Source organism: Giraffa tippelskirchi, chromosome 10, assembly GCF_054371585.1.
Source record: "Giraffa tippelskirchi isolate mGirTip1 chromosome 10, T2T-mGirTip1v1.2.pri, whole genome shotgun sequence".
Taxonomy (NCBI): domain Eukaryota; kingdom Metazoa; phylum Chordata; class Mammalia; order Artiodactyla; family Giraffidae; genus Giraffa; species Giraffa tippelskirchi.
This window is the reverse complement of record NC_137284.1, coordinates 6,851,201-6,868,025: the sequence shown is the minus strand read 5'-3', so window position 1 is coordinate 6,868,025 and position 16,825 is coordinate 6,851,201. Positions and strand designations below refer to the sequence as shown.

Sequence of the window (16,825 nt, the reverse complement as noted above, 5' to 3'; positions counted from 1 at the left end):
CAGGTTAATCCATCACGCAACAGAGCCCCACAGCACTATGCAGGCTATTCAGTTCAGTTCAGTTGCTCAGTCGTGTCTGACTCTTTGTGACCCCATGGACTGCAGCACGCCAGGCTCCCCTGTCCATCACCAACTCGCAGAACTTACTCAAACTCATCTCCATAGAGTCAGTGATGCCATTCAACCATCTCATCCCCTGTCGTCCTTCTCCTTCCACCTTCAATCTTTCCCATCATCAGGGTCTTTTCCAATGAGTCAGTTCTTCACATCAGGTGGCCAAAGTATTGGAGTTTCACCTTTAGCATCACTCCTGCCAGTGAATATTCAGGACTGATTTCCTTTAGGATGGACTGGTTGGATCTCCTTGCAGTCCAGGGGCTCTCAAGAGTCTTCTTCAACACCACCACCATAATGCAGGCTATTACGTGTTTTTAATCTTGAGTAACTTTTAAGAATTTTATGTTTGAGGGATTCTCCCTATCTCTTGTTCTCTCTATCTCTCTCTCTGTGTATACATGTGTGTGCAAGAGAAAAAATATTTTAAAACTTGATTTTTATTTTTTACTTTGCCTTATGTTTTTAAATTTTCATCACATTTGTTTTTCAACTAGGAAATACATTTACACGCTTCAAGATCCAGAAGTCATCCAAGCGTATACAGGGAAAAGCATCCCTCCGGGTTTTAAGTGGTCTCTTGTGTATCTTTTTACCCAGAAGTTAAACTGCTCTACACCCTATTGGTTTCTGTTTTATGTTTTGTTTATTTGGCTCGAGTCATGTGGGATCTTTGCTCCCCATCCAGGGATAGAACCTGCGCCCCCTGCAGTAGAAGCGTGGAGTCCTTAACTGCTGGACCACCAGGGAAGTCCCCTTGCTGTTATGTTTTGTGCCATGTGGACCGTTTCCTCTGGATGCAGGACACTGGGGGCTTTGCTGTTGGAGCCCACAAGGCTCTGCCCGCTCAGCTTGGCCCCTTAGGTTTCTTGGAGTAGCTCCTGTCCTCTGTAGCCCCAGGCCTGGGGCGGTTATGGCCTGTCACGGAGTTCTTGGACTCTCCTACCCTCCTAGGCTGAGGCTTCCCCCCACCCCCGGGCTCTGGGTGCCAGCCCCGACTGCGGGCCAGCCCAGGGATGAAACTCTTATCCTGGGATGAAAGACCGGCAGGCCTGGGCTGGGCCTAGTAAACGCTACACCCTCCCTGGGAGGACCTCCGGGCACCGGTGTAAACTGAGTCATGGGGGGCGAGAGGGTGAGTCATCCGGCCCGTGAGTGGGTCCGGATGAGGCAGAGGCTGTCTGCATGGAGCCCTCCCTGGGCCACGCTTCCCAGAGCCACATTCTCAGCTCCCCTCCAGCTCCCAGGGGGACCCTGGCCCGGGGCAGAGGGAGCAGGGCCCGCCAGGGCCAGGGCCTGGAGGCCAGAGTCTGCGCGCAGAGTGTGCCTGTGTGTACGTGTGTGCCTGTGTGTACGTGCGTGAGTGTGTGTGTGCGGTGGCCGGGAGGCGAGGGGAGGCGGACAGGAAAAGAGGCTCTGACTCCGGAGGAAAGGATTGGGGTTTGGAATCGAGTCAAAGCCTCCAGAGGCAGATTTTGGCGGGAATGCCTTGCTGCTCTCTCCCGACCTCTGCAGGCTCCGCGAGTTTTCTCTGCAGGAGCCAGCTAGCTCTCCCTTTGGCCTGGGAGGAGCCAGGCCCCCATTCGTGACCTTCCTGTCCTCAAGGGCTTCCAGGGGCCTGAGCTGGGACCTGAGGGTAGAAGGTCCCCAGAAATCACTTCAGACTTCACCCCAGGGAGGCCTCTGCTCAGGGACCAGGGGAGAGCGCCCTGCCTCAGGAGTGTGTGCAGGGCTCTTGGGAGTTGTGGAGAGCCTCCGGAGCATTTCCAGCCTTGACCGTGGCCAAGTGACTTAACCTCTTTCTGTTCAGTTTACTCCTCAGGAAAACGAGAGCTGTGAGAACCGAAATGAGTGAATGTGTACAAACTGCTTAGAGCAGTGCCTGGAGCAGAGCAGAGCTGCGTGTGTGTTTGCTCTAGTTCTGGGAGCCTCAGTTTTCTCATCTGAGAAATGGGTGTGGGGGGGGACACCTGAGGAGCCCCTCGTCCGGTTGTTGCTCTGGTTCCGTCTCTGTCATTATTTCCTAGGAAGCTGCCCCGGGGCCCTGCTGCCCTGCCCAACTCTGTCCCGCTGTCCAGCCTGGGTGGTTTTCAAGCCCTGCTGGGAGGCCGATAATCAAGGAAAGATGGGTTTGGTGGGTTTCTGGGCTAGGTGCCCTCGGGTTACCCCTCAGCATCTGGGGGATGCGAGTCAGAGAAAATGGGGAGTTTCCCTCCTTAGATGAATCAGCTGTGTGACCCAAGCCGGGTCCCTGCCAGGGCCCCTCCCAGTGGGCGGGAGTGGGCACAGTTGCCCTTCTGGGAAAATCCCCAAAACCTCGCCAAAGCTCTGGCTGAAGCTTTCTCTCAACTCAGCTGTTTCCTGTCCTCCCAGGTTCAGCCCCTAGCCCCAGCTGGAATCAGGGGTCGGCAGGTTCCCCTCACTCACAGGCCAGTCCCTCTGGAGCCTTCTCTCCAGGGGCTGGGGGTTTGTGGTGGTGGGGGTGGGAGTAGGTGGAGTGGGGGTGTCATCCTTTTCTTGGCTCCATCGTCCTTCTGTGGTTTCATAAAAGGGAGCAGAGTACAGGGCCTGTCCAAGTTTACCCAGCCTAACCTGCCCCGGGTCTGGGCTGCTTCCTGAGTCCCGTACAGGAAGGGGCTGGCCAAATGGCAGAAGCCTCTGTCAGCCTGAGCAGGGGGTCCCAATCAGGGGAGCTGCTGCCACTGCTCCTGGCAGAGGAGCAGTCCCCACTGTAGGCAGGTAGATCCTTCCTGCTCAGTAGGCTTGGTCAGTATACTCTCTGGGCCTCAGTTTCTCCATCAGTAAAATGGGAATCTTGGTCTTTTGGCCCAGCCTCTCTCAGGTGGTTCTGAGGACCGAACCTATGTGCTTTACACATCAGATCCTAAGTCCTTGCTGGGTCTTGTTTATCTTTGCAGCATGCCCCCCACCCCGACAGCACTCTCATACAGTAGGGGCTCAACAATGCATTGGGCGCTCTGGTGTTGGACGTGTGCTCAGCTGTGTCCTACTCTTTGTGGCCCCATGGATTGTAGCCCACCAAGCTCCTCTGCCCATGGAATTTTCCAGGCAAGAAAATAGAGTGGGGTGCCAATTTCCTACTCCAGGGGATCTTCCTGACCCAGGGATCGAACCTGTGTCTCTTGCATCTCCCTGATTGGCAGGTGGATTCTTTACCACTAGTGCCACCTGGGAAGCCTAGAGTTGGATGACCTGGATTCACACACTGAACTCTGTAACCTTGAACCAATTACTGAACCTCTCTGGACCTGTTTTACAGAGCTGAGGAAGGCTTAGGTGAGAAACATAGGTACATACTTAGCACAGTGCCTGGCTCTTGTTATGAACAGAATGAGGAAACTGAGGCCCAGACACAGGGGGTGACTTTCAGTCAGTCACTCATTTATTCAGGTTTTTTGGGCACTTAGCTCGGCCAGGTCCTACGCTGAGGACACCCTGGGGCATCAAGTGCAGCCACTGTCCTTGAAGGGCTTCAGATGCCCAGATGAGAGCCACAGGTAGATGGGCACTATGGGAAACTGGGGAGCAGGTGGATGAAGGAGGGGAACCTCTGAGAGGATGACACCTGAGATCTGGAGTCGGCCAGGGAGGCAGGTGAGGGTCAGGCCTACTAGGCAGAGGCAACAGCCTGAGAAAAGGGCACCAAAGTGGGGAAGGCCAGCCTGTGAGCAAGAGAACCACGGGCACAGGCAGCTCCCGATTCTGGAACAGGGAGTCAAGCACAGAGTGGAGGAGATGAGGCTGGAGGGACTGGCAGGGGGTGGATTTGAGTCATTCATTCATTCAATAATGTATGAAAAGGTTGCTCTGGCCACACACTGTGCAAGGCTCTCTGGGGACAGGGCTCAGATTTAGGTCTTGTTCCTGCCTTCTCGGAGCACAGAGTCTGGGGGGCCAGCGAGAGGCAGACATGAATCCAGTGATTACATAAGGAACCACTCGATCCTTGCTGCAAAGCAGGTTCAAGCAGAAGGAAGAGCCTAAGGCCCAGCGCTGTGTGCCAGGGGGTGAAGAGGGAGCCAGTTGGCTCCAGTGTGGCGAGCATGGGCAGAAAGGGGCGCCTAAGGGAAGCTGTGGGGAGGGGGTGCAGCTAGGTCACAACAGGCACAAGAGTGGACTTTAAAGTTATAGGCTGTGGGGGGCCACAGAAGGGCTTTGGGGAGCTGACGAACACTGGACACAGGCTGCTCTGCAGGACAGCTGGCAGTGAGGGGAGGGTGCGGGGGATGGGGCAATTGGCAATGGTTTGGGAGAAAGAGTGAGGAAAGGGCTAAAGGGGGGCCATGAGGAGGGAGGACAGGGACTGACTGTGTGAAATGCTTAATTGTGGAGGAAGAACCAGGTGGTGTTGATACCACCTGGGCATCTTTGTGGGACCCACGAAGGCCTGGTCAGGAGCCCTCCGAGCCTCGGCTCAGTTTGGGCAAGTGCAAGACACTGATTGTCTGAGGGAGGCAGGGCCCAGGGCTCCGACCTGGAGACCACTCAGCGCTGGGGACTTCCCAGGGTTGGGCCAAGGGGGACTCAGCTCAGGGTGGAGGAAGCTGGGGAGGGGGCTGAGCCAGCATCTCATGACTCACCTACTTCCACCCAGTCAGACTGCTGGCATCTCCGCTCCCCTGCTCCAAATTCCAATTCGATGAGGCTGCTGGAGGCTGAGTCAGTTCCAGCACGAGAGCCGCGTCCCTAGGGGCTCCCTGCCAGACACCCTGGCCTCCAACAAAGGCCAAGGCCAAGGCCAGGGCCAGGGCTGGGGCAAGGGGTGCGGAGCCAAGCTCCCAGAAGCTGTTGCAGCCTCAGCAGAAGGCGTGGCCCAGGAAGATCATATGAGTGAATGTGCCAGCTGCCTTGTAAAGAGCTCACTGTAGGTGAGGCTGGAGACCCCCATCAGCCTGGTGAGGACTAGGGTGACTTTTTAAAAAATATTTACTTATTTTTAGTTGTGTTGGGTGGATCTTAAATGTGCCACGCGGGTTCTCTAGTTGAGGTGTGTGGGCTTAGTTGCCCCATGGCACATTGGATCTTACGTTTCCCAACCAGGGACTGAACCCATGTCCCCTGTAATGGAGGGTGGATTCTTAACCACTGGACCACCAGGAAAGTTCCTGGGGCACAAGTCTTTTAACTCTCTTTGCCCATGACTCAGGTAACTCTCTTCCCCTCTTGGTCTATTTTCTTGACCATAAATTGAGCCAAAATCTTCTGATGGGTTGTGAGAATTAAACAGTCCATATGGAAGTGCTTTACCGACAGACTGGTGGCCTCTGATGGTCTGGGTGGTAGGAGGGGAGTATAAATGGGAAGACTTAGAAAGCTTAAGGTTGTGTACTGCACAAGGATATTTCAGCCAAGTGGGTTGAAACCCAATTCAACCTCTCCTCACCAGACCATGTGCCCTGGTGGAGAAGCAGGGCAGGACCAAGGAGGTACCTTTCTCTAACAGGCACAAACACACCCTGTAGGCTAGCAGTAGTCCCTCAGACTTTACTGGGCCAGGTCCTTGAATTTATGGGAAATCACTGAACGACTGATTCTGATTCTTGGGATGGAGGTGAGACAGGACTAACTTTGAAGAGGCTCTCAGAGACATTCCCCGCTTGGCCGTTGAGGGCAATCAGGACAGAGGTGGCAGTCTCTCCTGGCCCTACCTCTTTCCACCAACCAATGTAGGTAACCACCAACACAGTATTGTAAAAAACACTCAAGACACAGACCCAGGCTGGGTTTATTGAAATGCCAGGAGTACGTGTGTGACAAGGGAGCCAAAGAAAGGAAGAAAGTGGTGCAGGCTATGAGGTGGCAGGGACAGGCCCTGTCTCCTTGGCCCTGGCATCCCCTCTCTCTGCTGGGGGCAGAGTGGGAACAATCACCCACTCTCCCCCAACAAAATGGCATGCTCAGGCCCTCAGGACCTCTGCCCCTTGCACTGTGAAGGCCCCGAGGAGAGGGAATGGAAGCACTAGTTTTCTCTCTTGTGAAAGTGGAAGAGAAGAGGAGGATGCAGGAGGAGGGGGAGGTGCAGCCAGGGATGAGGGTGGCCAGGGAAGGTTCTCCTGCTAGCGTCTGCACCCCACCTGTGGTTCTGAATGACCGAGGAGAGGCAGCAGCGAAGAGAGGCTGAGGGTCCGGCCCTCAGGGAGCCATTGCCTCCAGCCAGCAGAGACTGGAGTCAGCCCGAACACAGGACAGAAGTTCAAAGGGATCGAAGATGCAGGCAGTTCCCGAGTGACCCAGTCCTCAGAGCTGGGGGGGGGCTTGGCCTCCGTGGGATAAGGAGGGGGAAGACAGGAGAAGGCTCCAGCCCCAGCAGTGGGGGCAAGGGCCGTCTCCCTCATGTGGCCCTATTAGGTCAGTTCCACATTGTTGGCACGGTCCAGCACACGGGAGCCACGGGCACTGCCCCCCAGCTGGAAACGGCTCTCATAGAGAGTGGGGCAGAGGTGCCAGCGGTTGGCCCGGTAGATGCCCAGGTAGGTGTAGACGTCAGGCTTGTAGGTAAGCAGACACTTCACGCCTGCCGCACGGATGGCTGCATCTGCCTCCAGAACACCCAAGCGGTCCGTGAAGTCGTCCGTATAAACACAGATGACCTGCCGCCCCCTCTCCTTGCCCCGTGGGCTCACCTTGGCCACCTGCAGCCGGCCCTCGACCACAGCCCGAGCAATGCCAGCCCAGGCATGGTCCAGCTTGAAGCCAGGTGCCAGGTGTATCAGCCATTTGCCAGAGAGCACCTGGTGGGTGATGGCCAGCTGGCGCAGGGTACCAGGCGTTATGGGCCGCCTGCTGGTCTGCAGAGCTTCCCAGGCGGCCTGCAGGCCCTGCACATCACCCGAGTTGGGGATGTAGCCCTGCCCGTATGCTGCAATCCAGCCAACGGGCTCAGAGTTGGGCGAGCCAGGGTCCCCATAGCGGGTAACTTGGGACGGCGGGTACTTGGCCAACCAGGCATCCAGCTCTGTGGCAGGTGTCGTGCGGGCATCAAACACCAGCCAGGGGTCCATGTCCGCTGCCATGGCCTCTGCAGCCAGGTGCTCAGCAGTGAAGCCATCTTCACGACCACCTGGAGAGTCCTTTTCCTCCAGCTCCTCACCTGGTTCCATCCTGCAGGAGGGAACCGAATCAGGGCAGGGCCAGGACAGACTCAACTTGCTGGGTCCTAGGGGGTGCCAGGCACTGAACTGAACTCAATGGTGTGGGCCTGGGCCTAGGCTGCCGCATCTCCAAGATGGATAACAACTTGTTACTGCCTCAAGCAGTTGTGCAGAATTAGCCGCCTGAGGTGGAACAAAAGCTATATAAATGTAGTTAGTGTTATTACTGCTCTCTTGACCTACAAACGAGGAAACCGAAGCTCAGAGAGAAGCGCCTCTCTGCAGGTCACACCTTCAGTGAGTGACAGGGCCGAAATGGGAATTCAAATGTGGGAACCGCCAGCCCAGCTACGCCTCCTGGCCCTGCCAGAGCCTGGCCGCTCTCCCGGGCGCTGGGATTTAATGGAGGCAGGCAAAGCACACGTCCTCGCAGCACCGAGGCAGGGCCCATGGGGTCAGACCTCCAGGCGAGCGTTATCCAGCCCACTTAAAGACGAGGGCACTGAGGCGAGAAACGGCAGTGTCCGATCCGAGGCCAACGGGGCGGTGCCTGGACTCGAACCCAGGCTGGACAGAGGCTGCAGCAGGGCCTGCCTCCCGCCCCGCCGCGCCCGCCGCCATTAGTGCCCACGGCCCGAGCTGCGCCCCCTCCCTGCCCCCTCCCGCCAACCCCAGCGTCACCTCTGGCCTTCGCTGCGCTCGGCGCCGGCCCAGCCCCGGGCCCGGCTCCGTTCCTGCCGGGCCTCTGCGCCGCCGCCACCGCCGCGCCCCGCCCCCGCCACGGCTGCCGCCGCCGCCGCCATCTTAGTGCCCCGGCGCCTCAACAACAACTTTATAGACAAACGCAGCACAGGGCGGGGCCGGGAAGGGGCGGGGGCATCGGGGGCGGGGCTATCGGGGAATGCGAGGAGGGGGCGGGCCTGCGGGGGACGGAGCTAACGTTAGCTCTTCAGGTCTTGGGGGCGGGCGGGACTGGCGGTTCCGTCCCGGACGGACGCGCACAGCCCGGGAGGCTCTAAAGCGGAGGGCGCTCGGGCCCTGCGGCGGCGTCCTCACCGGCGGCGCTAGGACCCTGTAGGGAGCGGAGAGGGCGGAGCCGGCGGCACCAGGACCCGGGGGAACCGCGGCGGACGGGCTACGAGCAGGCCCGGGTGCCGGGAGGCTGCGGGCGGCTGCGCTGGGCCCGGCGCGGCGGGAGAGGCCCCGAGATGCCGAGCAAGAAGAAGAAGTACAACGCGCGGTTCCCGCCGGTGAGCACGTGACCGGGCCCCGGAGGAACGGGCCGGGCTTTCGGGAGGCTCTGGCCCAGGCCCGGCTAGGGAGGCGGGCGCATCGCCGTGTTCGGGGGCCCGTACGCCCCGCCCCCTTCCGTGCCCTTCTAGCGTGGGTGCCCCCCGCCCCCTTTCTCCCGGGATGCTCCCTCTCTCTGCCCGGCTTAAGCTCCCTTTCTGGGACGGAGGCGACGGGGTCCGAGCTGTCTGCCCCCTCCCCAGGCACGAATCAAGAAGATCATGCAGACGGATGAAGAGATTGGGAAGGTGGCGGCGGCCGTGCCTGTCATCATCTGTATCCTGTCGGGAGCTGTCGGGATGGGGGAATGGGAGAGACCGGCAGCCCCGGGGTCGCTTTTTGTGGACTGGGCCACCATCCCGCGTTCTCCTTGACCCTCCTCAGCTCGGGCGCTCGAGCTTTTCTTGGAGTCACTGTTGAAGAAAGCCTGCCAAGTGACCCAATCCCGAAACGCCAAGACCATGACCACATCCCACCTGTGAGTGGCTCCGATCCTGGAGGGCCCGGTTGGGGTCTTCCTTCAGGAGTACACACGCTCTGGGGGAGGCTGTGCCCTGATAAGGAAGTGGCAGGGTGCTGGGAGATCTGTGGATTTGAGAAGGAGGGTTAAGATGTTCTGGCCAAGGGGGAGGGTTGGGGTGGAAATTTTCCAGGTTCCATTCCCCTGACATCCACAGAGTCCGTACTGTCCCTTGCTGAGGGCCCAGATGTCTGGGCCCCGTCCGAGTGCCATCCCCTTCCCACTTCTTCCAGGAAGCAGTGCATTGAGCTGGAGCAGCAGTTTGACTTCTTGAAGGACCTGGTGGCATCTGTGCCTGACATGCAGGGGGATGGAGAAGACAACCACATGGATGGGGACAAGGGTCCCCGCAGGTAGGGAGCCAGGGTCCAGTGTCCAAGTGGGGAAGGCCAAGGCCCCTGGGCTTGGGGATGGCTGCAGGGTGGCGAAGGAGTGGGGAGACCTCTGGGCAGATGTACTGTACCTTCCCGAAGGGGCCGGAAGCCAGGCAGCAGTGGCCGGAAGAACGGTGGGATGGGAAGCAAAGGCAAGGACAAGAAGCTGTCCGGGACAGACTCAGAGCAGGAGGTGAGTGAGGCCCTAGGCTTCTGCCCCACAGGGTGGACAGGGAAGCCCTACACCAGGCCAGGACGAGCTGGCTGGGGGCCTGGTCCCTCACCTGTGACCTTTGTATTGGTTTCTTTGTAAATTGGGGTTACTGAGGTCAGCCTCCTGTTCCTGATTTCAAGTGATGGGCACATGCCGTTCTAGTCTCTAATTGCTGCCTTGTTCTCAGGATGAGTCTGAGGATACAGATAGTGATGGAGAAGAGGAGACACCACAGGTCCCGCCCCAGGCCAGCCACCCCCCTGCCCACTTTCAGAGGTAAGCAGCTCGTGGCACTAAGAGGGGGCCCACTGACCCCAAGACTGACCTGTCTGTCCCTCCTGGCCTCCCTGGCCACTTGGTTCTGTTGGTTTTGGCAGATTTGGGGGATGGAAGGGGAGGAACTAAGAAGGACTTCAAGGCTGGGGACTGTGCTCTCAGAAGGTCCCCTTCTGCTAGGTGGGGCTGTGTGACCTGCCCTGGGTCCTTCCCTTCTCTGGGCTTGCTCCCTGTCGGTACAGAGGGCGGTGGGCTCTGGGGATGCCCAGGTGGGGCTGAGTGGGCGGGGATGGGCACCAGAGAGTGGCCTGATCTTTCTTTCCTGCTTTCTCCCCTGCAGCCCCCCGACACCCTTCATGCCCTTCACCTCAACCCTGCCTCTGCCCCCAGCACCCCCAGGCCCCTCAGCACCTGACGCAGAGGAAGAAGAGGATTATGACTCCTAGCGCCCTCTGCCCCCCAGGCCACACCCCCTTTTAGTTTGTTTTAGTTGTTCTGGGGGGAAGAGAGACCATAGAACTGTTCTTAAATTTATTAATAAAATAATAATAAAAGGGAAAGCCACGTCTCTTCTGGTTTTTGTCCACGGTTTGTGGCTTTCTTCTCTCCTTCTACCTCCTTCCTGACACTGAGCTGGGACCTGGAGCCCCGGGGGGGCTGGGCAGCAACTGACTGAAGAGAGGGGGCGTACGGGAGGTCACGGTTCTGCCAGCGCAGGGCCATGGGTGCTGATGGAAGGAAGGCTGGTCAGGCAGCAGAGGGCCTGAGCTAGCTGGTGCCGGTCAGGCTGGGGGACAACCTGTCTCATGGTGCTGTGTGACCCTGGGCAGGTTCCTCCCCTTCTCTGAATGGCTTTTTCTTGGCTCGCTAATGTAGACCATTCTGTTCACTCTGGGCTGCTACAAAGGGACAGGTAACAGAAATGAGTCTGGGAAACTAGAGCTTGGGCCACTTGCCCTAAAGGACGTGAGGAGGGGCAGTGGGGGCAGAGGTAGGTGGTGTGGGGGCGGCTATGAAGGCTGGCTGGTGAGCAGGCAGTGACTCTGAGCAGACCCTGGAGCTATGCATAGGAGGCAGACGTGTGTCTTCTGGGAGCAGCGGCTTGGTGAGGCAGGCAGGAGGTGTGGGGTGCTGCAGGCAGCCTGGAGGCCTGGGTTGGCAGTAGACTCGAGCGCTGATGGAAGGAGGGGATCTTCAAGGACTCTTGAGCTTCTTTGGGTGGAGACGTGGGGACATAGAAGAGGGATCTCAAGTAGGATCAATAGAGGTCTTAGTAAGATCTCAAGTTTGGTTATGATGAGTTTGGGGTACCTGTGAGGCCGCTGAGGAGAGGCATGGGGTGGGCACTTGGATGTAGGGGGCTAAAGACAGGTGTGTGAACCTTGAGAGTTGGGGAGAGGGGAGGGCTGGGGTGGCCCACCAAAGGAAATGGAAGAGCAACCAGCCTGAGGCCGCCTGGGAGCCTCTGTGGTGCCCACCCAGGGACCTCTGGGAGGAGGGGGGTCAGCTGTCGAATGCCTTGGTGGGTTGCTGGTGGTTGATGAGACGGAGAGCTGGAGGTGAGAAACTCAGAGGTAAATGGAAGCAACACTGAGAACCATGCAGTGGAGATGGGAGAGGACAGAGGCTCAGAATGAGGACAGAGGAACAGATTTTGTTTTGTTTTCTAAAATAATTAAAATAATAAATTTATTTTTGGCTGTGCTGGGTCTTCATTGCTGCGTGGGCTTTTCTCTAGTTGCAGCGCCCAGGCTTCCCATCGCGGTGCCTTCTCGTTGCAGATCGTGGGCTTGAGGACACGCGGGCTTCAGTAGTTGTGGCTCCCGGGCTTGCGAGCTCAGGCTCAGTAGTGTGGCACACGGGCTTAGCTGCGCCATGGCATGTGGGATCCTCCCACACCAGGGATGGAACCCATGTCTCCTGGATTGGCAGGAGAATTCTTTACCACTCAGCCACCAGGGAAGCCTTGGTTTTTTGTTTTTTTTTAAGATGGCAGAAATGCAGGCTGAAGTGGCTGAAGGGATGGGAGAAGAGAGCTAATGGAGTGAGGTGGGGTTGCCTGAGGCCAGCCCCAGCCCAAGAGGGAAAAAGCTGAGTGGGTTTTGGTGGGAGGTTGAGATATTCAGTATTTATCTGGTGGCCTGTGACTTCTTTATGAGGTCAGAGGCAAGGGGACAGCCTGGAGGGGCCCAGAGCAGCTGGAGCCTGGGGACACGTGGTCCTACCTGCTGCTCATCTGTTCCCGCTCCAGGTGTAAGAAAAGAAAGCCGCTTTCTTTAGGGGGCTTCCCTTGTGGCTCAGCTGGTAAAGAATCCACCTTCAATGCGGGAGACCTGGGTTTGATCCCTAGGTTGGGAAGATCCCCTGGAGAAGGGAAAGGCAACCCACTGCAGTATTCTGGCCTGGAGAATTCCATGGACTATATACTCCATGGGGTCGCAAAGAGTCGTACATGACTGAGTGACTTTTACTTTCACTTTCTTTAGGGGAAGCATTTCTACTCAGCCTGTGGTGTGTGCAGCTGACCTTACTTTGAGGGGTGGAATTGAGGCATGGGAACTGCCAGCCTGGTCAACCAAGCAGGCCCACAGGCAGGGTTGAGACTCAGGTGAGCAAAACACCTGAGGCCTGGGACTTTGGGTGGGCCTCACGGGAAAGGGTTTTGACAAGACCACTGGCTTCCCCATGGCACTGGGGTGGCAGCCGGAAGCCCTCTCAGGAGTCAAGGTGAGGATGGCAGTGGCCACACTGGGGTAGCAGGGCTGGCGGAGTGGAGGCTGGTGGCGGCCGGAAGCCACTTCCCACCCCAGGGGGTGATCCCGACTGAGCACAAAGCCAGCGTGGCAGCACCAGGAGGCTCAGAGGTAGAGACTCCAGACGACCTCTGAGCACCTTGACCCTGACACCTGTACACCCGGGACTTCTTAGTCACATGAGCCAATAAAAATAATTTTCCCTCTTGAAGCCAGTTAGGTTTCTGTCACTTGTAACTGAGAGAGCTCTGGCTGGCAAGGACCCTGAATGGGAGGTAGTTCCCATCAGCCTCAGAGAGGCAGCAAATGGTTTTCTCCAGCAGCAGGTTGGACCCAGTCCCAGAGAGGGTGGGTAGCTGGGATCCATGGAATTGAAGGCCTGCCAAGCTGTTCGAGGAGTGGAGGCAGGAGAGGAATAAACCCTGGAAGCCCGTTGCTGGGATCTGTTCACAAGACGATATTCTGCACTGAGGGGATTGGTGATGGTTGGGGGACGGCGAGGAGGCCAGGGTGCAGGGGGCAGCCTTCATTCAGCTGGGAGGTGCAGGTGGGAATGAGGCCCCCAGGAGCCACTGGCCTGGGCTTCTGTGTTCTCAGGCTCAGACTTGGCAGAACCCCGTAAGTCCCAGATTCAGATCCTAGCTTCTTAACTTATTAACTTTGAACAAGTTCTCAACTTCTCTATCTCAGTTCTCTCATTAGTATAACAGGGCCTAGTTATTACCTATGTTAGTTACATATACTGAACTATATATTCTACAAGAGGAACTAAAGAGCCTCTTGATGAGGGTGAAGGAAGACAGTGAAAAAACCAGCTTAAAACTCAATATTAAAAAACTAAGATCATGGCATCTGGTCCCATCACTTCATGGGAAATAGGAGAAAACGTGGAAACTGTGACAGATATCATCTTCTTGGGCTCTAAAATCACTGTGGATGGTGACTGTAGCCATGAAATTAGAAGACGATTGCTTCTTGGCAGGAAATCTATGACAAACCTAGCCAACATGTTAAAAAGCAAAGACATCACTTTACTGACAAAGGTCCATATAGTCAAGGCTATGATCTTTCTAGTAGTCATGTATGAATGTGAGAGCTGGACAATAAAGAAGGCAGAGCACCAAAGAATTGATGCTTTTGAACTGTGGTGCTGGAGGAGATTTTTGAGAGTCCATTGGAAAGCAAGGAGATCAAACCAGTCAATCTTAAAGGAAATCAACCCTGAATAATCTTTGGAAGGACTGATGCTGAAGCTGAAGCTCCCAATACTTTGGCCACCTGATGGGAAGAGTCAACTCATTGGAAAAGACCCTGAAGCAGGGGAAGATTGAAGGCAGAAGGAGAAGAGGGCGACAGAGGATGAGATAGTTGAATTGGCATCACAGATTCAGTGGACATGAACTTGGGCAAACTCTGGGAGATGGTGATGGACAGGGAAGCCTGCAGTCCATGGGATCACGAAGAGTCAGACATGACTTGGCAAATGAACAACAAAAACATGTACTAGTTGTACCTATTAATTAGGGTGAAGGATTCTCCAGGCAAGAATACTGGAGTGGGTTGTCATTTCCTTTTCCAGGGGATTTTCCTGACTCAGGGATTGAACCCAAGTCTCCTGCATTGCAGGCAGACTCTTTACCGACTGAGCTACAAGGGAAGCCCCAGGGTGAAGGACTAATGTAAGAAACTCAAAATGTATAGGTTCAAATATAATGGAAGTTTATTTCTTGTCCACATAAGGTTCATAATGAGATCTATCTGATCAATGGGCTGTGCTTCTTTAAGAGGGACTTCTGGGCTCGGACTCCTTCCATCTTGTGGCCCCACCATCCTCAGTTCATGGCTTTCAAAATTGCTGTGGAGGGACTTCCCCGGCTGTTCAGTGGTTAAGACTCTGTGCTTCCATTGCAGGGGGCATGGGTTTGATTGCTGGTCAGAAAACTAAGGTCTGCTGTGTCGTGGCCAAATGAATAAATAAGTAAACAAAAATACAAGGTCACCGCGGAAGGGAAAACCTCAGAGGCCAGGGAAGTCTTCCTGGGCCAGGACAGGTAGTGGCCCCATTGCTTCCTTTTGTCTCTCCACTGGACCTGTCACAGGGTCCCACCCGAGGGATGCTGGGAAAGGTGGTTGAGCCAACCTGGGTGACCAGCCAGTTTCAGCCACAGGACCTCACACACCTTTGGGAAAGGTCTAACCCAGCCTTAACAACTGTTAGGAGTGCGCCCTTCTCAGTCAGAGGGCAGGGGCCCAGGGAAACAGTGCTCCTGGCTGGGCCTGGCCCCTGGGCATCTCCTGGGAGTGGGGAAAAGATGGCTCTGCCCTGCTCTGTGTATCAGTGGGCATGGGGAAGGGGCACCTGTCAGCACCCCATCTGCAGAGCTCTTTTGGGGAACCAGATGATTTTCATTCTTTATCCATTGGGGAGCCTTGAGCCTGAATGCCTTAGCCCAGTGTTGACTGTGCCCCAGGTATAAGCATGACCAGAATGTGAACAGAGGAGCAGCTTCTGGGGCCAGTGTGGCAGCCAGGACTGTCATCCTCAGGTGAGGGGTGTGGGTCCACCTCTTCCTGCCACTGCCCTGCTCCACAGCCCATCTGGGGATCCATTCAGCAAACATTTATTGAACAACCAGCATCATCACCCAGCAGGAAAACGAGGTTCCACAGTCATCCATCAGAAGCCTGAAACTAAAAAGTCTTATATCAGGAATTCCCTGGTGGTCCAGTGGTTAGAGTTCCATACTCTCACTGCCGAGGCACATGTGTGCTCAGTCCTGTCCGATTCTTTGCAGCCCCATGGACTGTAGGCCATCAGGCTCCTCTGTCCATGGGATTTTCCAGGCAAGAATGCTGGACTGGGTTGCCGTTTCCTGCTCCAGGGGATCTTCTTGAACCAGGGATCAAACCCATGTCTCCTGCATTGGCAGGCAGATTCTTTACCACTGAGCCAACTGCTTAGTTGCTCAGTCGTGTCCAACTCTTTACAACCCCATGGACTGTAGTCTGCCAGGCTCCTCTGTCCATGGGGATTATCCAGGCAAGGATACTGGAGTGGGTTTCTATCCCCTTCTCCAGGGGATCCTCCCAACCCAGGGATTGAGCCCAGGTCTCCCGCATTGCAGGCAGATTCTTTTACCATCTGAGCCACCAGGGAAGCCAACGAATATTGGGAGTGGGTAGCCAATCCCTTTTCCAGGGGATCTTCCCGATCCAGGAATTGAACTAAGCTACCTGGGAAGCTGTTAAAGCTTCCTCACTGTTGAGGACCCAGGTTCAATCCCAGGTCGAGGAACTAAGATCCCACAAGCTGTGCCACGTGGCCAGAAAAAATAATAATAAATAAATAGCTCCTTGATTAAATAGATAAAAAGTCTGATATCACCAATGCTAGGGGTGGAAGTGGTGACACCAGAACTCACACTACAGAGGGGAAAGGCAGTTGCTGCAACTACCTTAGAAAACGGTTTGGCAGATTCTCATGGAGTCCGTGAACATGCACTTCTGTGTGACACGCCAACACTACCCCTGGGCACACGTCCACTAACAGATACACACAAGAATGTCTGTATCCCCAACTATAAACAACCTGAATCCCATGAACAAGAGCATGGGTAAAGAAATGATAGAATATTGTATAACAGAACAGCAACACAAAAGAGCAAACCACCATGACACACATCAGAGTCAATCTTGTAGATGTTGCGTTGGCAAAAGAAACCAACCAACCAAAGAGCAACCAACCAACCAAACAAAAAGCAACCAAACAAATTACAGCAGTTTATTTAAATAAAGTTCAGGGGCAGGTGAAACTAACTGATGGTGATGGAAATCAGTATAAGTACCTTGGTGTGGGGACTGATGAGGGGCACACGGGAACCTTCTGGAACTGTTTCTATAGCTTGAATTTTCTGTAGCTTGGTGGTTATTTATAACAATGGATCAAGCTGCCCACTTAAAATACATGCACCTTTATGATACCCCCTGAAAAATTTTATGTACGTATCTATTGGGGGTTTCCCTGGTGACTCAGACAGTAAAGAATCCGCCTGCAATGTGGGAGACCCGGGTTCGATCCCTGGGTCAGAAAGAGGCCCTGGAGAAGGGAATGGCAACCTACTCTAGTATTCTTGCCTGGAGAATCCCATGGACAGAGGAGCCTGGTGGGCTAT

At 55.7% G+C, this 16,825-nt stretch overlaps 2 protein-coding genes across 2 annotated transcripts; one reads left to right on the top strand and one right to left on the bottom strand.

Annotated features, from left to right (window-relative positions):
• Window positions 1-5,823: 5,823 nt before the first annotated feature.
• Window positions 5,824-8,040, bottom strand: C10H11orf68 (chromosome 10 C11orf68 homolog). Its single transcript, XM_081532230.1, has 2 exons — window positions 7,908-8,040; window positions 5,824-7,236 (listed from the first exon to the last, which is right to left on the bottom strand). Exons 1-2 carry the CDS (start codon window positions 8,027-8,029, stop codon window positions 6,480-6,482), a joined length of 879 nt encoding a protein of 292 aa, XP_081388356.1. The 5' UTR covers window positions 8,030-8,040; the 3' UTR covers window positions 5,824-6,479.
• Window positions 8,041-8,142: 102 nt separating this feature from the next.
• On the top strand, window positions 8,143-10,460 carry DRAP1 (DR1 associated protein 1). The gene is made up of 7 exons (XM_081532231.1): window positions 8,143-8,476; window positions 8,720-8,792; window positions 8,901-8,994; window positions 9,270-9,389; window positions 9,510-9,603; window positions 9,812-9,900; window positions 10,241-10,460. The coding sequence occupies exons 1-7, from the start codon at window positions 8,435-8,437 to the stop codon at window positions 10,344-10,346; spliced, it is 618 nt and encodes a 205-aa protein (XP_081388357.1). The 5' UTR covers window positions 8,143-8,434; the 3' UTR covers window positions 10,347-10,460.
• The last annotated feature ends 6,365 nt before the right edge of the window (window positions 10,461-16,825 follow it).

Excerpts from the sequence above, each read along its gene's own strand:
- C10H11orf68 (XM_081532230.1), bottom strand. The coding sequence starts at position 8,029 with ATGGCGGCGGCGGCGGCAGCCGTGGCGGGGGCGGGGCGCGGCGGTGGC. Across the intron at positions 7,237-7,907 it reads GAGCGCAGCGAAGGCCAGAG|GATGGAACCAGGTGAGGAGC; the intron begins GTGACGCTGGGG and ends TCCCTCCTGCAG.
- DRAP1 (XM_081532231.1), top strand. The coding sequence starts at position 8,435 with ATGCCGAGCAAGAAGAAGAAGTACAACGCGCGGTTCCCGCCG. Across the intron at positions 8,995-9,269 it reads ACCATGACCACATCCCACCT|GAAGCAGTGCATTGAGCTGG; the intron begins GTGAGTGGCTCC and ends CACTTCTTCCAG. Across the intron at positions 9,901-10,240 it reads CCCCCTGCCCACTTTCAGAG|CCCCCCGACACCCTTCATGC; the intron begins GTAAGCAGCTCG and ends TCTCCCCTGCAG.